General features: G+C 39.7%; 1 protein-coding gene across 5 annotated transcripts in view; it reads right to left on the bottom strand.

The window, feature by feature from the left end:
* Positions 1 to 23,740, bottom strand: part of ITPR2 (inositol 1,4,5-trisphosphate receptor type 2) — a 257,494-nt gene that overhangs the window by 136,114 nt on the left and 97,640 nt on the right. For 2 of the 5 annotated variants that reach the window (XM_073000779.2, XM_073000783.2), the window contains exons 24-34: positions 23,073 to 23,130; positions 21,664 to 21,829; positions 20,227 to 20,325; positions 18,826 to 18,999; positions 13,288 to 13,377; positions 13,054 to 13,179; positions 10,889 to 11,011; positions 9,858 to 10,058; positions 6,797 to 7,048; positions 5,109 to 5,234; positions 1,082 to 1,210 (exon numbers count right to left, since the gene is read on the bottom strand). In XM_073000779.2, coding sequence (XP_072856880.2) covers positions 1,082 to 1,210; positions 5,109 to 5,234; positions 6,797 to 7,048; positions 9,858 to 10,058; positions 10,889 to 11,011; positions 13,054 to 13,179; positions 13,288 to 13,377; positions 18,826 to 18,999; positions 20,227 to 20,325; positions 21,664 to 21,829; positions 23,073 to 23,130 — 1,544 coding nt within the window. The remainder of the gene's footprint in view (positions 1 to 1,081; positions 1,211 to 5,108; positions 5,235 to 6,796; positions 7,049 to 9,857; positions 10,059 to 10,888; positions 11,012 to 13,053; positions 13,180 to 13,287; positions 13,378 to 18,825; positions 19,000 to 20,226; positions 20,326 to 21,663; positions 21,830 to 23,072; positions 23,131 to 23,740) is intronic. The other 3 variants (XM_073000780.2, XM_073000781.2, XM_073000782.2) reach the window with 3 other exon arrangements.

Below are 23,740 nucleotides of genomic sequence, written 5' to 3'. Positions count from 1 at the left end.
GAAACGCCCAAGGAGAATTGTTTGAGGGATTCGGCTTCTAATAGTCACTCTGTCCTGGCTATCATTCCTTGGCAGAGTGCTGGCAACTGATGGCCCAGGTGAGTGTTCCAGCTTTATTCCTGCCCTCTCAAATTAAAAAAAAATGTAGAGGAGAAAAAAAAAGGAGAAAATGATGTGACTGATTTCTGCCAGGGACTTTAGAAAGCTGGGAGTTGACATTAATGCACTAGAACTCATGAAAAAAAATAGTATAGGGTGATCCCTATATCCCAGATAGGCGGGGTATAAATTAAATAAATAAATAAATTTGTCCACTTACAGGGAGTACTCTATACCTGGGTAAATGAGGTTTATCAGCTAAGTTTAGAAGAGCTTTACTTGATAATCTGACATTTCCCACCATCCCTGATCATTAGCCATGCTGTCTGGGTTTCGGGGAAGTTGACGTACAAAAGACCTGGAGGAGACACCATGTTGGAGATGTTGGCTCTAGAATTGGTCTGTTGGCTGCAGCTTTTTATACCTCTATCAAGTATGTACAGCATAGCTTGCCTCTTATATCCTGAAAGGCAGGATGTATTTTTAATGAATAAATCATATTCCAAAATTCTGTCATGTACCTCTACTAGTGCAGCAGAAGTAAGATCACCGGGAGCAAGAAACTGCTGCTAAGTAAAGAGTTCTGCTGCAATTTGGGGTTGCACATGACTCTAACCCATTACACACAAGTCATGCATATTCTAAAATCAAAGCAGGAACTCTTTCATCAGCAGCAATGTAGTGCTGGTGATTATCTCATTTCCACTGTGCAGCAGGATACTGACTATCACATGAATGACAGTTTTGCTCATATAGAATTCTACACAGATAACAAACATCCCAGAGTGCATTGAGAGAGTGTCTACATATTTTTCTTTAAAAAGCCATTTTCAGGGTATTTAACAAAAAAACCCTCACCTTTAGATGAACATAGGTGCAACAAAATAGATATTACAAGGAATTAACAGATGTGTTAACGTGTTCTTGCTTGCACAACTATGTCATCATAGTCAAAAACACATTTGTCACTCTTTGTTCTTACCTGGAGGCTTGTGCTGTTGTCAGAAAATGGAGAATTGAAGAAGCCACTCACTATGCTCATTACTGGTTCAGTCACATATTTCTCCAGAGCTAAATCTGCATGTTTTCTGTCTGTGGTTGTGTTACATACCTATAGTAGATAGTGAACATATGAAGAATGAGTTGAAATAACTGTTCCTATGAATTCACCATGTTTTGAGCAAAAAAATAACTAAACATGATGCCAAAGCTATAGGTGAGAATTCTTTGGTACACATTTTAAAGTAAATAAGCCCAGTTTACAACTTCCAAACTAATGGGCAAATCAGAACATTTTTATCCTTCACATTGTGTACATCTCGAAATTTTATGATGCAGTTATCAGGAAAAGAAAGAAAGAAAGAAAGAAAGAAAGAAAGAAAGAAAGAAAGAAAGAAAGAAAGAAAGAAAGAAAGCAAGAAAGCATATTTTGTGGAAAATTTAGAGGACATGCATGGTGAGTTTATGCCAGTCAGGTGCAGAAATGCCTTCTTCTAAAGCTTAGTCAAGACTCTGGCTAATTCATGGGCTTGGTGCTGCATGCCACATTTGAGCAAACAAAGCTCTTGAAGCTTCAGACCATGAGGTTCCTACTTTTAATCTACATTCCCTGACAGCAGTGCCTTCATTCTTCATTTCACAGGTACAGCTTGTGCAATTGCTTCTGGCAATAAAACCCTGCATATTAAAAATGTATATATGCTGCGGAGAATGATGCACATATATAGATGCACTTTTTCTGTGTTGTATATACAGTAGATATCTGAAAGCACCCGTTAAAGACAGCTGTAAGGGAGCCACTCTCCTGGTGGAACTGGCTGTTGACAAATGGAATGCCACAGCTCTTCTTGAGTGGTACATACCTCATTACTGTGAAAAGCTTCTGACCAAATAAGTTTATTATAGATCCTGAGTGCTCCTAAATGAAGCAACCAAGTCTCATTGTCAGAAATGTATTTCAGTTTCCTGGACCACTATCTGGAGAGCAGAGTGGCTCCTGATAATATAGTCATTGTCTTTGTCATCATCCACCCACAAATATACATTCCCAGAATCTAGTAGATACTGAGGACTATGTGGAAATAAGCAACTGAGTCTTAACAACAATGCTTATGTCGAGAGTTTTCATCCTTAACATAATGCCTGCTTAGAATAAAGTCACTTTTAAAAATATACATAAGACAAGAATGTCAAGATGCAAAAGGTACCAAATGGTTTGAAGAGAATTCTGCCCTCAGAAAGGACATTCGCAAACTGTCCTGTGTGAGGAAAGACAAGAGGGGAGCTAAAAGCAGAGAGAAGGATAAGAATCAGACCCAGCAGTAGCTGAAGAGAAAGCTTTTGTAACTTTCTATTCATAGTGCTAAAAGCTTTCTTAAAGGCCTGAGAGCAAGGCAGAACCGGTGTTTTTGAAGCGTATAAAGCAGAAGCCTTCCTACACATCCTCGCTTGAAGATGTAGGCAGCCTGAATCCTGAAGCTGAAGACTCAAACACAAGAAAGCAGTTCTGACAAATCTCCTCCAGCCAAGGTAGCGAGAAGAGGGAATGAGAAGGAACTGCTAGCAAAGAAATACAAGGAAACTATTAGACAGCTCCCAGGAACGCTTGCAAGGAAAAACATAAACGTTTTTCTAACGCTTGTTTAGGAAAAGATGAGGAGAGCTCTGGGAGGATTAAATGAAACCACTAAAAGATTGTGGTGGTAGTGGGGGGCTGGAATCTTACTGCAGGCCCCAAATGAAAGCAAGTATGAAAGCCTCAAGCAGCACTGAAACCAAATGCAAAACAAAGTGACAATTCTTTATGGCAACAGGGTCTTGTGTTATAACGCTGTGCTTGTACACCTAAGGTTAAAGGAGGTTCATGAATATAGCTTTTATGAGGACAGTACATTCTTTCATGATAAATCTATCAGACAGGGACAAATGCTGCTCTCTAAATCCGAACCTTTAAAGCATGGAACATCCCTCAGAGTTAGAAACTAATACTGAATTTTCAGTTACCCAGCAGGTGTAAAAGCATAAGATGCAAAAGGTACCAAATGTGTGGGTTGTGTGGATTTTCTTGTGAGCTTCCTGAAGACCTGCAAACATAGATTAGTATGATAGGCACAAAACCTCCATCTCATAATAAAAATATGGACAGCTGAATTGGTGTCCATCCCCATGCCCTTTTATTATATGGATTAGACCAGGCCAAAAAAAAAAAAAAACCCGTTAAGCAGAGAATTGAGGATGTTGAGCACCAGTCAGATCTTTCCAGCCTACAAAACACTATGACAAGGGCCTATATTAAAAATGTTACAGAACCAACTAATTATCTAACATCGCTGATAGTAAAAGGGTTTAGGAGAGCTTTTACTCTGGCAAGGTGTGCTACTCTCCCCTCTGCTGTGCTGGAAGGGAAGTACAAGAATGTCCCACTTACTGAGAGTCTGTGTTCCTGCTCCCTTGGCGAGGTCTAGTCCATGGAACACATTTTTTTCCACTGACCGCATTATGCAGTAGCACAAAATCAGTTTATTACCCCACTGATTGAAAATATCCCTGGCCAATCAGAGAAAACTAGACTTAAGTATCTCCTCATAGACAGGGATAGTAAGATATCATTCAAGGTAGCTGGGTTCTGTCTGGTGATTCTCAAGTTTCAGAAATTTCCCCATACTTGACTCTGGTATTGGTATGGAGGGTTTTGAATGGCTTGTATACTTGTTCGTTTTATATTTGTTTGTCTGTTTTATGTCTATGTTTGATGTTTTTATGTATTGCAGAGATTGTGGAGATCTGGGCTGTCCACTTCTCTGTGTGATACGTAGGTCTAAGGACTGGAAATAAAGTAATGATTGATTACAAGGTGGCTTGCAAGGAGATCATCACCCCACTGATTAAAGGAAAAAATAGACTTGAGTCTCTTGATATAGACTCCAAGATCACTTATCACATAGCCAGATTTTGTATGCCGATATTCAGGTCTTGAAAATTCCATGGTAACTTGATACTAGATTTTAAATTGTGTTTTAAACACCGAATGTTTTTTTACAAAGTATCTGAAATCTTGAAATGTTATGGTAGCTAGATACTAGATTTTAAATGGTCTTTTAATGTCAAATGTTTTTACAAGGTTTTTGGAATTTTGGGAACTGTAAATGTCTATGTTTTTTTCCCTGTGTAATTGGTTTAAGGACCGTAACAATAGACTGTACTGTACAGACAGCTGCTTTCCTTCTCTGTAAACATACAAAAAAGCATCTGGGCTATATCTATACTATTTAGATAGACACGGTGACTCTCCATAAGGGTAGAAGCCAAGATCTAGAAGGACAATGATCATGGAATCTGGAGTCTTAAGAACTACAGATGTCTTATTTCTAAACAATCTTTTTAAAAGATGGCAAGAGTACCCATCTCGTGGTGGCGGGGAAGTGTTTCATCATCAACGTGCATGGCATGCGGACTTTGATCTGTCACATAACAACTTTATGGTATGAATTACCATTGAAATGCAACCATGTTAAGTGCAACTTGCCCATTAGTCCTAGGCTGATGCCAAATTTGATTTCCAGTTAAACAGAAGCAGTGTTCACTTCTCTTCACAACTCTTAGGAGAAGAATATAGGAGGATTCCGAGTTTGCAAAATTCTCATTTTGTTCAATATGTCTTATAATATTTTCCTGGTAATTTTAGCTGCAATCACAAACAACCCTGCTGCAGTTCAGGAAGAAGCAAATGCACAAAGGCATTTTGAACATTTTTGCTGCTACTAAGCGTTGCAGCATGTCCATCTAAATGATTGTGCATTCCCCCTTTCATGACAACAGTATAAACTTCTGGTGCAGCTTTGGCTACTTGCATTTTTCTCTCTTTGCCATGGTAGGTTTTTTAAGAATGGAGCCTTCATATTGTACATTTGTGTGTTGAGCAGTTCATTCTATAAAGTGCTTTGGTGTGTTGCCCCTGTAGTGCCTTCTAACGAGGTTCATGTAGTATTTAATAGTCATAAAAATCTTACCCTTGCCATATCAACAAGGAAGTTCTCAAATAGTTTCCAGATGTGGTTACTGGTGTAAATTTCTTTCATTTCCACCTCAGTGTCTACATAGCAATGATTGACAAAGTTCACGTATGCAATCTTCACCTGGAACATCAAATAAGAAAAATAGTAAACAAAAGCCCGTAGCAAGACTCTTTTTCCTTCTCCCCCCCTTTCCCCTTTTCTTTTTTTGGGGACAAAGTATTAGTCAAACTACTGTGGGAATAAAGGAAGATCATAATATATTTTTAGTACAGCTGTTTTAGCTATTGTGTTGCTCTAGTGATTATTTAAATATTTATTTGCAGATTCTTTGAGTTCTTCAGATATCCTACCCCACTCAAAACAAACAAACAAGAAGTTGAGGCATGCAACATCTTGGCTGATGTAAGCAATCCATTCAGTTTTTCTTCAATCCTCTGAACCTTCCATGGTAATTATTTTGCTCTTTCATTATCAGCACAACTGCCTTGCTGCCATTTTGTCTTTTCTTTCTTTTCATTGTGTAACAAATGTTAAACTACTGAAATGTCAATTTGTCCTTGCCACGGACATCCTATGCATGAAAGACAGCCAAGTATGAGATTCTGATGTTAATCTAAATGGCAACACATTGTTTGTTCTGACATTTCTGTTAATTATATTGCCAGGGTTGGGGCTGCCCTGGACAAAATTGCTTCCTGATAACTCCTATATACCATGTTTCCCTGAAAATAAGACAGGGTCTTATATTAATTTTAACTCCAAAAAACACATTAGGGCTTATTTTCAGGGGATTTTTTTTTATTTTTTTTCATGTACAACAATCTACATTTATTCAAATACAGTCATGTCATCTTCTTCTGGTTGCTGCAGTGGTGGAGGCCAGGGTTTCACTCAATTGGGCCTTATTTTTGGGTTAAGCTTCTATTACGAGCATCCTGAAAAATCATACTAGGGCTGTTTTCAGGTTAGGTCTTATTTTTGGGGAAACAAGGTATTTTTGGGCACTCGTCCCCTGGTTTCTACTCTCTGTGCTGATTCATAAAGTGAACAGGAGAGCACTTCATCTCAAAACATTGTGGGAAGCATCCCCTGCCTATTACATGAGCCACCCATGCCCACACCCTTTCTCTCCCTCTAACTCATCCTCCTCTTTCAGTGCTTGTTCTTACAAGGCAGTGGTTTCTTGCCTGCCCGCCTGCCTGCAATCTCTTAGAAGATTCTGGGCATGCTAGCATACGGGAGAACAAAGGTATAGTCATGTCCAGCATCCCGATTCCCCTACAAGATTTCTATTGCGCTAAAGAAATAAAGGCACCAGATGCAACTGCAGCTTCCTCTCCAGCATATCCAAATTATTTGGAAGTGTTTTTTTTTTTACAAATGTATATGTAAACTGCATTTGGTAACCCTTCAGGTTGATGGTTGGCCTGACCTTGTACTTTTTCTTTCTGTTGCAACTTCCACATCCACGTGTTAAATCAGAATGCAAGTAGGGGCAATCAACATTTTATTATTTCTGGTAATTATGCCAGATTACTTGATTTACCTCTTTACTGACAATATTTTAATATAAACAGAGAGAGAGAGAGAGAGAGAGAGAGAGAGCATCTCATCTTTTTCAGATGCACTGGAAATGTTTTTATAATTATTCTTCCCATGCTGAGTTGCAAAGTCAAGCTTACCTCAGGTATGCAGTCATCATGAGTCACCACTCTCACTATGTCATCCAGTGGAAGAAGGGAATTACATTTAATCTCGGTGTAAACATTCTTCCCTTCTGTACATGCTGCGAGCAATTCCACCAGGGTGATGTGATAAACCAAAGGCCCACTCTCATCCACTCGCTCTCGCTCAGAGCACATCATGTGAAGAAGAATTGGAAATGACGCTCTGTCGTTGTAAAAGATTAGCACATCTTCACCTGCATTGACTAGCTGAAATAATACCAGGAAACATGTATTTGTTTTTAAATATTTTCCACCTTTATGTTTCTTCTTAACAGCTCATTGAATGCATATGAGTGTACTGAAGTACAGAATTCAACTGAGCAACTAAATTTCCCAAGGAATCACTTTAAGGCCCTGGCTGTCCCTCCCCAAAGGCATTGATTTGTGAATCCTATTGCCACAGATGCCGCTTCCTCCACAAATATGATGTTGGAATGGGCATTCATTCAGTTTGTGCATACTATGATCCTATATAATTCACTCTTCCCAAACAAATAGGCAAGCCAAAATGCAGTTACCTTACAAAAGTAACACTTTTCTAAACATTACAAGTGTGTTTTCTGGTGTTCAAAATGCATCAGAGCGGTGAATACTAATACAGTGGTGCCTCGCTTAACGAGCGCACAGTACAATGACGAAATCGCATAGCGATCCCTTTTTTGGGATCGCTAATGCGATCACTCAACGTTTTTTAGATAGGGCAAAATTCGCTTTGCGAAGATTGGTAAGTGTTTCGCTTACCGATCTTCGCAAAACTAAGCCCGACGATCAGCTGTTCAGCGGCCAAAATGGCCGCCGGAAGCCCGGAAATGGCCCAAAATGGCCACGTGCAGCGTTTTCGCGCCCTTGTTAAGCGAGGGGAGGGCGCGAAAATTGCTGCCGGCCATTAAGAAGCATCGCTGAACGGTGAGTATTCGGCCCATTTGGAATGCATTAAACCATGTTTAATGCGTTCCAATGGAATTCCCTGCCCCGTTCAATGATGCTTCAGCATAGCGAAGGTTAATCCGGAATGGATTAACCTTGCTATGTGAGGCACCACTGTACTAAGAGCAGTATGCACAACAATGAAAATATGAGAGAAAATAACATACACAAACACATTACATTGTGGAGGACCCCTCTTTAGAGGGTGACCTGGGGCTCCCAGACCTGAGGAGCAACAGGGGACTCAAGGGAATTAAGGGGTCTCAAAATACATCCTCTGAGCCATCTCCTTGAAAGGGTTATGAGACAGAAGGTAAACAACTGCCTGCTTAGACAAGGAGAGCGACAACACAGGAATTTAGCCCATTTTGATTTGCTATTGGGATGGGGTGGTTCATTCCTAAATCTAGCTATCAGACAATGTCTTTGCTGGAGTGAACCAGCCCACCCCCAGAGCATTCCTAACTGCACCTTTCTGGCTCCTGTCCGGGGCTTCTACTTTTTTGGTGTGGGTAGGATCACTCAATTTTGGTTCACTTCCAGCACATGGAAAATAACCCTTCCTCTTTGAATCTGCCATATCATGGAGCAGCTTAAGAAGAGAGCCACCAGGATATCGACAAATTAAACACTTTCTTTGCAGGAGGGGGCATCAAGGAGATATTTGTTTGTTTCTCTCTTAAAGATCTGGTTGAGAATCTGCCCATAGCCTATAAGAGATAAACAAAGGAAAAAACTCATTCTTACCACCTTTTTGCTTCCAGGAAGAAGTTCTCCATTTGTCTTTTTAAAAAAAGTGATGCAAAACATCTGTACTGTTTTACTACACTTAATTTTTTTTCTTCACTTTCTCTGTCCCTCCATGGAGCCAAGGAAGTCTTTAATTTGCCAATATCCTGAAGTGTCTCTCTTTTTAATCCACTTCATGATATTGGAATATTGACAGTAGGTGAATGTAGACCAAATAGGGTCGCTTGAGGTCCATGTGCCATTTGAATGTGAGGATCACATCAAATGGCATACCAGACCTCCTAGCAACCCTATTTAGCCTGAGCAATACAGACAAAGAGTAGAAGAAGAGAGGAAAAATGCACACCTCAAGAACAGAATTTTCCTAATAAGTAGATAATTCCTCACATGACCTTCATGGCCTGCAGCTGTGCTCTGGGCAAGGACCTGAATGCTCAGCTTTAAAAGTCTTTGGCTTCAGGCAGCAATTGCTTGAGTAATTTCAAATGTAGCATTCTCTAGCTGAGTTGTTCCCTACATACATTCATTGGACCTTGTTTTTTGTACTGATCCTGGCCAATTTCTAGCCTCTCTAACGTCTTACTGCCTGAAATAAGAGAGAAATTGCTAACAAAATATGTAATTTTTGTGTGGCCTTGTCAAACATATCAGGGGGCAAGGTTTGGTTGAGAAATTGTGCAAAGCACATATCTGTGATGTAAAATGAAATTTATGTGGAGCATGTAAGCCAATACGAAACAAAACAAAAGAGATTATTGCACAGAAGTAGCAGAATTTCCTTATAGAAGGAGGACATTACAAGTAAGTCACTCTACAAGGACCCCAGCACCTGATATTTCTTGTTACTGTGAGGTATGACAAATAATGTTACCACAACTGACTACAGTTGACTACAGAGTCAGACCAATGGTGCCTCATATTCGGTACTATCACTTCTTATTGCCAGCAACTTTCCACGGTTTAAGGCAGGATTTGTTCCTTGCCCCACCTGGGATTCCAGGGTGGTCTCCCATCCAAGTACTAACCAGACCTGATCCTGTTTAGCTTTTGAAATCATAGGATATCAGTTTTGTTCAGTTCAGGATAGTATGCTGTACATGAGATGGTGCCAACAAAGGAGGGATTCAGCAACAACATGTTAAGCAGTGAGCAGCACCCATAGCAGAGACTGAATCACCCCCCCTCCCGCCCTCCATTTTCTTTCTCCACATGGAGTAGCAGTTTAACACATTGATTGCATTACATAACTATCAATAATGACCGTGATGGAGATAGCCACAACTCCTAAAGGAAGAACGCACATCAGACTTATGTAAGTAGCATGCTTAGTTTACCGTACCTCTGTCATAACCGTGTCTTGGCACTTCTTGACATACTTGCCATCAGCTTTCACAATAGTTTGCAGGAAGCGTAGGTATTCCACATGGCGGCCGTGCGTCTCAATGCAGTGCACAAAGTGCTGCACCACCCGCTCACTGATTTCATTGCACAGATGGTAGTTGTTCGTAAATATGTGCCTCATGGTTTCAGCCTCAAGTAGCTAACAAAATGGGGAAAATGCTCATAAGAACAATAAAGATGATGCTTACATGAAATACTGACTGAAGTAGTCAGGAAATACATTGGCACTGCAAGTTTTTACTGCACACTGAAATTCCTTTGGTAAGGTACTGATAGAGAATGCTACTGGGAAGACTGCCTATTCCCCTAAGTAAGTTGTTTCAGAAGTCCAGAGTGGAAAGTAACACAATCTCAGATCTTTTTGTGCCTGACTATCTTCTAAGCTGGGCATCGTAACATCACATGAAGCTGCCTTTGGTTCAAAACTTCCAAAACCGCTCCTACCTCCTGCAAAAGGTACAGCCAAAAAAAAAAAAAAAAAAAAAAAAAAAGGCTGAATGTCATGTTTATGAAAAGCTGGTAATCTTGTTCATGTTAAGTGGTGCAAACGCAGCTGGCATTACACTGCCAGGGCATGATGTTTCCAGAAGCAGTAATTTATCATTCTTTGTCCAGTAGTAGTGTAATATCTGGTAGTATAACAAAAATGATCAAAAGCAACAGTAGCGTGCAGGTCTCAAAAATTAGCCTAAGGTGTTACCAAAGGCCTCCTTAAATAGTTCTGTATTTACTAATCAGAAGATTCATTGGCACCATTTATAACTGTGGTTAAATGCTAGCCATATTGTTAACCAAAGATTTTGCTTATTCTCCACTGCAGTTACTGTTTGTTAATTTTAATCCCGATCAGTAACTAAATGGGGAAAAAATGGATAGATTTAAAATTTCACATGCAATGCAATGCAATCGTGGATACCACAGACAGAAGTTACTCTCAACAAGAAGTTCACCATCAAATTAAATACTCACACCAGGCGTTAGGAATAAGGAGAGATGTTTATGAAGAAGAACTTGATTTTGAGGATTTCCACGACAGAAGTTCTGAAGAAACATGTGAGCCAAGTTCATGATTTCATTCATCTTTTCATCCGTCTTCAGGAAAAATACATTTTGAATAGTAAAAGATACAGACAAACAACAAATTCACTTGTTAAATAGTGACATCATAAGCCGAAATATATCCTATTTCTTTCGCCTTTTTTTTTCTTAGTTTCAATACTTAATCTCTGCTATGGAGGAAACAGGAAGCTAACTTGAATATTCATCAAATACTCTAATTTCAAATTCTCATTGGCTGGTTACAATTTTACTACTGCTACTACTTTATTGTTGTTGTTGTTGTCATAGAAATAACACTATCAGAGGAAAAGAAAACCAGCAATATTATGAACAGCATACACACTGCACCGATATTTAAAAGATACTTACTGTAGGTTTTTGGTTAAAACTTGTATCTGTTAAATAGCACCAGGCAGTGCTTTTACAATTTTGATTAACCGTGCCTGGTATTTCTGAACAACAACAATAGTGTGCCATCAAGTCAATTCTGACATATGGTGACCCCTTGCAGGGTTTTCTAGGTAGAGAGAAAACTCAGAAGTAATTTCTTATTCCCTTCTTCTGGGGACAACCTGGGACTATGCAGTTTGCCCAAGACCACAAAGGCTGGCTCTTCTCCCACGGGGCGCAGTGGAGAATTGAATTCCCAACCTCTGGTTCTGCACCCAGATACTTAACTCCAAATAGACCTAACTCCAAATAGATCTGAGCTATAATAATTGTTATTAGAGCTCAGTAACATTTGGATAAAAATAATACAAATATACTTGGTGCAGAAAAAACTTGGCAGAGGTCACCTCCATGTGCAGCACTCGACTCACAAAAGGTGCTTGTGCACTTAGAATTCTCATTACCTGTGTGAGCCAACCCTCAAACAACAGCCATCTTCAAAACATTACATTAAGTTCGTTATTACTGTTTAAATTTGTGTACGGGAATGCCTTCTCTTCGACTATTCCTATCACCAACAAAGGCAGAGTTCCCTTTCATACTGCTGCTATACCTCTACCGAACCTACAAGCTTACTTCACACTATCCCTTTCTAATAAGACTGCTGGTGAAACACAACTTTATTTACTACCTAAAATATGTGTCATAGCACTGACTAGCAGTATATGTGTCTGGTATACCAGGGACATGGAAACTCACAGGGAAGTGGAACCAGTAAAACCACTCTTACCTTGAAAGCCCTATTACGGTCACTATAAGTTGGTTCCAATTTGATGGCACAAAACACACACACATACAGTATATCACAGAAGTGAGTACACCCCCTCACATTTCATAAATATTTTAGTATATCTTTTCATGTGACAACTCTTGAGAAATGACACTTGGCTACAATGTAAAGCAGTGAGTATACAGCTTGTATAACAGTGAACATGTGCTGTTATTTTGAGGGGAGAGCATATTTTCACTGTTATACAAGCTGTATACTTACTCTTTTACATTGTAGTCAAGTGTCATTTCTTCAGTGTTGTTACATGAAAAGATATACTAAAATATTTATGAAGTGTGAGGGGGTGAACTCACTTCAGTGATATACTGTACCAGGGACAAACAATTCCACTTCTCCCAACCTAGCTGTATCCATCTAAATCTGGATCAAACCTTTTGAGTTTTTTGCTGAGAGTGAAACCAACTTGCTTTATGTATTTCTTAGCTGTAGCTTCAGAATCTTGTCTACCAATCCTGTTCTATTTCTTCAGTTACAGACAGTACAGTACAGCTAACAAGTATTAACTATGGTACTTAACATTTCACCATTTCAGATACCTCTGCTAAATGACTCAGAGAGACTTAAACCAGTATTCTCAGCCAACCTCAGGTCCCCAGATAGTACTAAAAGTCAACACTAAAATGCCCAGACATGTCCAAGGATGAGGGATTCTGGGAGTTGCAGTTGAATAACATTTGGGGACCCACAATCACGAGGAGCTTTGTTTATAAACATATGCAGCAAATAACAGGGACTGCTCCTATTAATTTCAGTGAAATCTGGTCTTGGGGAAACATGCATATTATGACGTAATTATCCTAATTCATTATAATCACCATAACTATTCATTGATTACCTTCTCATAAGGTATCTGCAGAAGATCTAACACCACACTGTGGGCACCCATATTTTTCAGCAATCGTTGTTGTTGATTTCGACATTTTTTGTTCTGGACACAGAGTTTGCATAAGCGGTTCAAAATCTGGTGACAAGGAAAAAAGAATGTGCATTACCGAAATGTGAAAGTAAATGTACAACATTATAATTATGAACACCTAACGAAGACATAGAAACATTTTTAGCAGGATACCTCCATAACAATATTGTAGTTGTTACTCTTATTGCTGTCAATCTGAGGCTTCTTACTCCCATCCTGGACTGGACTTAATATATTTGATTCCTGTAATTTAGAGAGAGAGAGAGAGTGAGTGGGAGGGAAAGGGAAGGAAGAAGAGAGAGATGAATGATTAAATTTTTAAAATTGAACCAACAGCAGAGAATATGAGCTTGGGTGTCAACAGTACAATCCCATCCACTAACAGCAATTTCTGGCATAAATTGTCAAATGGTGGGCCCAAAGGACACAAGACAGCATGGGACAAATGAGAAACCAGAGAGACATACTGGCATGCGGGAAAGAACCCCAGGAAGCCAACTCTTTGCATAGCAGACACTCCTCTCCAATGTTGTTCTATAAAGCATTTAAACTCAGACATTCTGAATAAAGGTAGATTTTCAATATTATGGGATAGCTTTTCAAAAAGATGCCATATCAATGAAGAAAGAGAGAAATGGCTCTATCAATATCTTTTAGTGCTCACAGTCTTATACAAATAGTAAATGAAAGCCTTCTCTCTCTACTCCCCCATTTTTTTAAACAGGTGCCTTTGCTTCCTTCCTCTCTTCTCTGTTCTTTCTCATCATTTCTTTTCACCTGTCGGTGGAACTGAGGAGGAGACAGTGCCCGAACCACCTTCCATGCCACCCAGAACAGTGACCATCAAGGTACTGGTACCAAGAGGCACCAGTCAAAAAGGAGAAGCCTTGTTAGCATGGGATTACACTCAAAAAAGACCCCTTCCTGGTACCTCCAAGTCTACCTGTAACAGGTGCTCTGGAAGAAAGACCACCCACTAACAGTAATAAGGGCCATTCAAGGGAAACTCAGGTTGATAGGAAAGCCTAGCAACAGAGGTGGCTCCTTGGTAATGAGAGGCACATGGGAGGAGATTATCAGGGCAGGGTGGAGAGCTTAAAAGGAGGAAGACACAGGGATGGCACTGGCTGGGGGCTCAATAATCAAATCCAAAAAGGAGGATAACTTAGGTAGATGCTCTAGATTTGACCATCTTGTAGTCTGTCTATGCAATATGAGGTTGGCCCTTTACAATGTCATCCATTCACCTTGGCCATCAGCTGAAACAAAAGCCTGGGGGTTCTCTGCCATACCCCACTCTCATGCAGATGCAATGCTATAGGAGGAAGAGGCAGCTTGAATGGCTTAGGCAACAGGCAAGTGGCCTGGACCCAACCAGCGAAGTCTTGGAGCAGAGGTCCAAAGCATGGATCTCAAATGTGTGAGAACTCAAGGTGACTTAAGGTGCAGTTATAGGAGGGTGGTGCAAACTGCTCCCATATTAAACTAATTGGACTAGAGGTATAAAGCACAAAGAGGGTGTGTCTGACAATGAAGACCCAAACCTGCCCTTGTATTTGTAAATATGGGAGTAAAAGGCTCAAGTTTGAAACATTTCCCATGTGCAAGTGGACTTTTTGTCGGTGCCATGGGGCCCTTTGCATACATTCTTACTTGTGGATGACCTGGGTACTAATGCACCCTCTCTATTTCCCCCCCTTTTTTCTTGTTTTATATCTATTTTTCCTCTCTCACTGATCATGTTTTTCTTTATGTAGCCATTTCTTTTCTTTCTATTAAAATAAATGATACTTACAAGAAACCCTACCATCCAAAAGATTTCTTGAAAATGTGCCACTGCCTACCATAGAGAAATGAAACTGGGCAACAGTTGGCCCCTTCATCCTCAGACAGTAACAAATTGGGTGCAAAACCTCTCCATGTAGGCTTCAGCCACTCATCCCAGTACTTGTCATGCACAAGGCCCTGCTCACACAGTGCAGGAGTCACTCTGGCATGAACAAGTTTCAGGCTCAACCTAGAAGCCCCCATATCACCTGAAATGAAAGCGGAGTTTCCTCAAATCATGCTAGAAGAATACACAACGAACCCTCTATTTTCATTTCCAGGATGGTGGTAGTACCTACGTTACTCAGTCGCAGCAGAAATAATGAAGACTGCATGGCACCTTAGAGACTAACTAGCCAGTTATATCTGGCAATAAGCTTCCATGGACTTCCGTTCACTTCCTTCAGATGGAGCTGATGAAGTGGACTACATTCCATGAAAAGTTATGTCAAATTAAACTTGTTACTCCATAAGGTGCCACCATTTTTTAAAAAAATTCTTCTGTCTCCTAAGAACAAACAACAGCATCTCATCACATTAAGAGCTAACATGTGTATTGTAGCATGAGGCATTATGGACTACAGTCACATTATCAGATGCACTGAGTGACACCAGAATTTCAGCTACAGATACAGTTTGCAGGGTTGGGGGCGAAACTCTGGACACTGAAGTCAGAAGGCAAGGAAATGCAGAAAAATAGCGGCAGGGAAGTTGTGTCATTCACACTGGCTGTTCACTAACAAACAGCTTGGCACTATGTAACTGAATTCACACATGTGATATGATGACCTTTTTCCTCCTCTCTTATTGTTCCTCCCAATTTGTGTAATGTTCTATTATTTAATAATTGCTTTATATATCAATTTTATTGTACTATTTATGTTGTTAGCCGCCTAGAGTGGTCCTGATCCGACCAGATAGGAGGGATATAAATAAAATAAATAAAATAAATAATAAATAAATAAATAAAAATCCTCCCCCTCCCCACTTAAACCTCTGGTGGTAGACCAGAATTTCCCAATGAATTGCTCTACCTTGTCCTTCCTAGCAAGGGGACAATTTAAATTCTGCTGGGAGATCCACATTCTTAAGAACAAGACATATATCAAATGGTTGCCTATTGATAAAACAGACACAATGCATAAAACCTTCTACCCTAGTTCTACAGAATCCTCCTGCTGAAAGAATCCCTTGTGCTTCTCCCCTGAGCTTCCGAGATAGATGCCTGCTGCTTTTAGGAACAAAACTTAATAGGCAGCAGTAATTGTGCAGCTCTTTTTAACAAGAAGCACCACAGCAGACATTACTCGCTGTTCTTTCTTTTCTTGAGGAGCCCCAGAAAACTTGGGGCAAAAATAGATGTTAGGCTTGGCATCAGAACTGCAGTTACAACCAGCTGCTCTGCAGTGAGTTTTCTGTCTCTACTCATAAAATTTTAGTGCCTTTACCTATGTTGCCCTATCTCAAAAGAGACGCTGGGAAAAATTGGTTCTGTGGAATATAATTCCCAGAATTCCCATGGCCATCTCTGAAGGGAGACTAAGAGTTATAATCCAAAAAAAAATGTAACTCTTCCAAGCTCTGAAGAAAGCATTTGCTTCCCCTGTTACTTGACTGTGAATGAGGAGACTGCATTTGGATATATGGTGAATAGGTTTGTTGAATCTTTTCTCCACACCCACCAAAACTGGAACTATCTATATTAGCACATATGGCATTCCCAAGCCAGTCTAAATCTCGAAAGACTAAAAATCAACACACTTTTATAAATCACGTAAATACTATTATGCACCTTAGAGGCTTGTGTGTGCGTAACAGAGTCTATTCTGATTTATGGCAACCTTTTCCATGCTTTTCTAGATTGAAAATATAAAGAAGTGGTTTATCATTCCCTTCTTTTGGGGGTATCTGGGACTGTGCAGCTTGCCCAAGGCCACACAGGCTGGCTATTCTCCTGAAAGGCAGAGTAGGGAATCAAACTCCCAACAACTGGCTTGCAACCAGACACTTAACCCTCTGGGCTATCTAGCCAGTTCCCTAGAGGGTTACCTCATGAAAAACAAGGGCATTTTAATTCCAGCCTGGTATTCCTTTTTGTTCCAGTGCCTTGAGACCACCATTTGCCCTTTGGGTTACAAAGAAAATAAAGGAAGGAGACACACGACATATGCATTAATTGTACACTTCTACAGAAAAAGTATTTTCCAGATCTACCCAGAAGGCACTGATGGCTCTTTATAGATTAACAGTGACACAGCAGAATACACACCACACATTTTCCCAAGCTTTTCCAGTGAAATATACAGTAATACAGGCTGTGCTCCATATCTGCAGTAGTGTGGATAGGAGATTTGTGCTCGTTTTTCCATCAGTGCTGCATCTACTTCGGGTTTTTCATGCAGTGAACTGATTTTCACTACAGTATTTTTATCCATAAAAGACTGCAAGAGATTTCTTTGTTTTTTTAATTCTGAGACACCAATAGTACATCACAATCAGTAAGGGACCTTTTGTTTTATGAAGGTGGGTGGATTATTACATCAATGTTCAGATTCAATAACTTCTTCTCCCCACAACAAGTTACTTCCCATATATACATGTAATTATCCTTCATGTCTTATCTCAAGTAAATCCTGAAACAGAAGAACCGTAGTTGTAACAGCTAACCAACAAAGTCAGAACTGCATTGAAACCCATATTAAGGCTCCACCTTCCATCAATATTGTTCAACTATGGCTATCCTACTTTATCCTCACAGTAAGGGAAGTGACTCCAGTGAGCTTTATGGCTGAACAAAATTGCAACCCCAGGTCTCTCCAGTTCAAGAGCCAATAGTTATTTTTATAAATCATTTGTCATTGGATGTCACTGCTTTAGCACCTCATCTCAATACCCCTTTGATTTATTTTTTAATCATATGCCACTGGTAACCCCTGGCCAGGTAAAAAGAAGTGAAAGCTTCTGTTATCTGCACCTGGAGCTCTTACCAACATACATCCAGAGCAAAAGGTCTACTCTCTTGTAGCCAGAAAAAAACAGCAAAAAGACAGAGAGAACTTTGCATTCTTCACCCAGTAACTCCAATAATATCCCTCCTTCAAGAGTTCTGGGAACCAAGAACACTAATACCATATTCCCAGTAAATTCTATAGGAACTCAAAGAAAATCAGTGGAAACTTTACAGTGGGGTCTTGACTTGAGAACTTAATCCGTATTGGAAGGCGGTTCTCAAGTCAAAAAGTTCTCAGGTCAAATCTGCATTTCCCATAGGAATGCATTGAAAACCATTTGATCTGTATCTGCTCTTTTCCGTCCATAGAAACTAATGGGAAGCTGCTATTCCGCCTTCGACCACTAGAGGGGGATATTTTGTTTCTTTTTTTCTTAGGTCAAGAAAGGTTCAGGGAAGGCAGGGAAAATACAGTCCAGGCAGTACCGGGCAGTCTGAAGACTTCATCTCCCAATCCACTCTCTAAACGCTGGGAGGAGTGAGGAAGCAAATAGGCACCCTTTTCACTGGCCAACAGTTAACTGAAAGTTCAAATTTTGCACTTTCCCTGCCTCCCACGTGGTTTTTTTTAGTTTGTAACTCAAATCTAAGTATGTAAGTCAAGTCAAAATTTTCCTATGAGAGTGGTTCTTAAGTCAAAATGTTCTTAACTCAAGCCGTTCTTAAGTCAAGACCCCACTGTATTGACAGCTGTAAGAGATGTTGTAGGAACGTTTCAACTTTGGCACAGCCTTACCATGTGAACTGCTTTCTACACACTTTGTGAAAAAGTGGTAGGCAAACATCAATTGAATATTCTGCAACCAGTGTTGTTAATACTAAAACAATCTACTGAGATCAAAACCGAGACATACCTCATTGGGCTCATCGTTTCCTTTTGTCTGGCTTTCACCTAGATCGCCACTCTCATAATTGCTGCTCTTTTCCACCCAAAGTTCAGATTTTTCTACAGTAAGCCTCAGCTGATCAAGATCAGCTTTAATTTGTTTGTAGTTGTCCACATCTTGATTAGACACCAGCAACTGAACCTGGAAGTAGCCAGAATTTTAGAAATGTTATACTGCATTAACAGCAGACATCATGAGTGCTGCGCTTTGGTTAATGTTTCCATTGAGGTGTCTGATTTAGTTGTTTAGAAAGTGGTCCACCAGACATTGTTGGAGTAAAAACATAGCCAGTGATGAGGAATGCTAGGAGCTGCAGCCTGAAAACATGGAGAGAACTGCATTCGTCCATCCCTGTTTTAAATGGGCCACAAAACTTCCACATTTTAACAATATGATGGACATTAATGAAAGAAAACAGAATTTGTCTAACTGAAAGCAAAAGAAATCATAATGTTCATTGACACATGCCTGCATATTACTGGATCACACATTGGTCAATTACAACACTTGATAATTTATAGCAAAATATATGTACTGATTCTGCAGGAAGTCAAAAAACAAAGATCCTGAATGTGGTCCAAAGAGTCTTGTAAAGTATGTTTAACCAGTGCTTTACAAAGAAGAAAATGTGACACTGATGTAAAACACACATCCCAAGACTTAAAGGCAGTATGAAAAGTTATGATTTTGGAATTTTAATTAGAATTGGAAACTTATCAGAAAAATCCTGGAAAAGAGGCATCTTACATATCAGGCAACAACAGGAACAAAGTGAGCAACATATTCTCATACAATCTGATGCTGGTGGTGCTGGTATGGGAAATTTGAAAATCAATTCTCAAAAGATTTTAAATGGTCTTTGAAAAATTCATCCAATAGCTGGAAAACACTTATTTCCCTGTCTCTCAATTGCCTTTCATGTGACAGAAATTGCCATTCCTCTCCTAAACTTATTTTGCAGAAATATATTTATATTTCTTTTATGATCCTTAAAACTGATTTTTCCTTAACGTATGGGCCTATTTTCCAAAGATTAACTTGCATTTCATTCATTTTCCAGCCACAAATCTAAAATGCCATTCTTGGAAAGGTTTTCACTATTACTTCCCAATCTGCCATTCTAAATAAATAAATAAATAAATAAATAAATAAATAAATAAATAAATAAATAAATAAATAAATAAATAAATAAATAAATAAATAAATAAATAAATAAATAAATAAATAAATAAATAAATAATTTTTTAAAAAAAATCATGACAGCAAATACCTCTCTAATGCGAAGGGCTACCTTTTTTGGCCACACCCATAAACACAATATGAAAGAAATATAGGCCAAATCAAGACTGCATAAGTTGCATAACAAACCTTATAAGGTGGTGTGTGAAAAATTGCTTCCAGTCTGTGGCCCCCTTCAAAGGTCCCAGGCCCCCCCAGGGGGCCAGATGGCCCTTTTCTTGAGAATGGCTGATTTAGAGGATACAAAAAGAGAGGGATGCACGACTCACAAATAAGATGTCAGTGACTTTGCCACTGAAGGCTTATTCTCTCTAATAGTGTAGTTCCTTATCTTATTACAGAATTGGCATGTCTTCACAATTCAATTTTGTTAATGTACTGAAGTAAGTCAAATGTTCTGATGTGAACAGACTATTTTTCCCATACAAAATATCCAAAGTCATATCATGTGGCTTATTTCTCAAAATCTATTCTATGTTAAATTTTTCCATGTTGCATAACTGATTCTATTTCTGATAGTATAAATGAGAGCAGGAATATATAGAGAGAAGTCAGTTCCCTTTGATTGCTGAAAATTTTGTTCAACAAACCCAAAATTTCATCAGGCTTTGTTTGAAAGCCTCCTACACTACAGAGGCTGAGCTAATCAAGAATATTTTTGCAAACACAAAAGCAAGAAAGGTGCTCTTAAAAGAAGCAAAAACTCTCTCTCCAACTGCTAATCCCATCTAAAGTAGATCCACTAAATCAATGAGACTTACATAACTGTTGACTTACTAGAAGTCCCAGCAATCCTGTTACACTTGATACAAAAACTCAGTTTATTTCTAAGATTTTAAGAAATTAAGGTCTATGGCCATTGTTATTTTCAGAGTTTCCTTTTTCATGAATTCACAAGAATCATAATATATGTGGGGGAGTATGCATTTATGAGATGCACATGTGTGTGCACACGCATGCACACACGCGTGCACGCGTGCACGCGTGCACACACGCACGCACGCACACACACACACACACACACACACACACACACAGAGCCCTGGGTATACAATCATTTTCCATCTTTATCTCTGGACAGTTCAGTTTATTCCCCAGTTAGCAGTGCCTTTCCCACACAAAACATGTTAACCATCCAAATATTCAGCTGTCATTTAACAAGGAACTGCCACTGTTTATTCGCCCGATCAGCATAGCTTCATTTTTAATAGCTGGTGGAAGGTCATTATGCACCAACTGTCAAATGCTAAACAGAAGGTTTCCTTCTGTTTTTTATAAATGTGGGGAAAGAGGTGGGAAAAGTTTACATTTCATATACGTGGCCTAGCCCAGTTCAAAGAGGGAAAAGGGAAGGAGGGATGCAAACATCCCTGTACTTTTCTCAACTGGGGAAAAATGTAACATTGAGCCAGACCTCAAAGAACCTCAGATAACAGCAATATCTCACCATTCTGATTAAAATTGTATCTTTAAGAGAAAGCCTTATGGATATAAAAGGCTAGCAACTGAGAAGTAGGTGGATGAACAGCAGGTATTTTTTTAAAAAAAACATTCTTGAGGTTGTACCTGTTTAAATGCTTGCAGGACCTCTGCTCTTTGGCTGAAGTGTTTAAACAGTAAGTGTAGGGCTCCTGAAAGCAAAGGCGGGTAGTCGTGCATAATAAGATGAATGAGGACTCGCAAAAATGTCCTGCCCCCTTCATCATCCAGCTGTACTGCATTTTTTTCTTTTCTACACAAAAACAAAGCAAGATAAAGACTCCAGTGACAACGAGGCAATAAACAGAGAACTATTCAGTCAATTTGTTCCTGGGAAAACTCTTCCTATCATATGAACTCTGGAGCCTTGACCACTTTTCCTTCTTGTAAAAGAGACAATGTGCTAATTGAAGAAATAGGCTTATCTATTGAAAGTGTAACATGCCACAAAGCTGAAACTGAGAAACAAGGCTGTAGAGTCCAGGCTCCTAAGTCACAGAGGTGGGATTTCAACTGACCTCATTTAACTGCTGCGTCAAGATTGGTTCTTCAGTCTCAGCAACTTGTTAGGCATGTTTGGAGCTCCAGAGACTTTCTTCCCTCCCTCAGAACTGCTTTGGAACCTTTCTACCTCACTAGGTTTAACTATAGATCTCCAGCCTCTGTGATTTTTTTCCCCAGGACCTTATGTTCTGATACTAGAGGTTGATGAGGTCAGACAACTGCTAACTCAGAACAAAACCAAGCATCACCACCTAGTCATATCGACCAGATAGGCGGGATATAAATAGAATAAATTAAAAAAATAAAATAGTTTGTCACTTACTTTAGGATCTCCCATCTTAGAAGGCCTATGCACTAAAGAATACATGCCAGATTTCTTGAAAGATGCACAAAAGAAGCTAGCGAACCTATTTTCCCCATCTAGTACAATTATTAATACCCACCCCTGCCCAGCTAAGGCACTAGTGTCACAAACACCAGTGCAAGAGGAGAAGGAGACTCCTCAAGAAGCAAGAGAAGAGCCAAAACTCATCAGCTGCCATTACTGACCTTCACTAAAGAGCTCCATGTTTGTTTGTTACCAGGACTTCACTAGTCTCAGTGACAAGAAAAGAGGCCAGTACTGAACTGATTGTTTCCATGGGTCTAGTGCAGGAAACTCAGCCCCCTAGGGTGCAGGAAGGTGGTGACAGGGAACTGCTCTTGAAAGTACCTGGCCCGATAAGGAGCACTCTTACTAGCAACCTGGAGCTGATGGAATTTTTGGCAGGAGACCCCAAGGACACCAGGGTGGGTGGCTTCATAGAGTCACAAAAGGTTAGTAGAAGACTGTGCAAATTAAAAGTTCTTCTCTTGAGAAGTAGTAGCAGTACTACGGTTGCAGAAGAAAGTGCAAAGAGTACATAGGAAGTGTTGGCTGGCACTACAGAGCATAAGGATAAAAAGGTTGGTGAAGTGTACAATGGATGGAGGAGACTGACTTCTGGGCTTACCTGCCTGCAAACATAGTTTCTGCTTGAGCAGCAATTTCATTTATGTCTGGAACAACTGCTAAAAACAGAACACAAAAGAGATTGTGAGGGAGTCAGTGCTACACAAATAAATACATTAGGGTCAACAAGGCTATTAACTCATGGCCAAAGATAAAATTTTGCTCATCTAATTCTTTTCAGCATGATATGTCATGAGGCCTGACTGTGGCACAGACAAATAATAAGCATTCCATAACAGATGGGCCACTATATGGCATGTTAGGTAAGCAATCCAGGCCAGCTATAGTGCATTCTCTGAATAACCTTGATGATGGTGATGATAAAAATACTCAATCTCAATCTGAGACTTGCATGTGTGGTACACCTCCTCCCTTCATCATGCACAGTATGTGGCCATGATGGCTAGCAATTATCAAGATGATGGTTAAATATATCTAGAGGACACTAGGCTCTGAAGGGGAGTCCTAACCATTATACAACCATAATCAGTGGACTCAAAAAAAATTGGCTTTATTCCATCACAGGATCTCACTGCTTCTATTACCTGACTTTGCTTTAAAGAACCAGAGAAATTTCATGTTCAGATAACTCTGACACCTAATGCATTCTCAGTACAATTGTGGGAAAGAGTCCGAGAGTCGATATAAGAATCTCACGATGCACACGTG

This window comes from Pogona vitticeps, chromosome 5 (genome assembly GCF_051106095.1).
Source record: "Pogona vitticeps strain Pit_001003342236 chromosome 5, PviZW2.1, whole genome shotgun sequence".
Lineage (NCBI taxonomy): Eukaryota > Metazoa > Chordata > Lepidosauria > Squamata > Agamidae > Pogona > Pogona vitticeps.
This window is presented reverse-complemented; position numbering and strand designations above follow the sequence as displayed.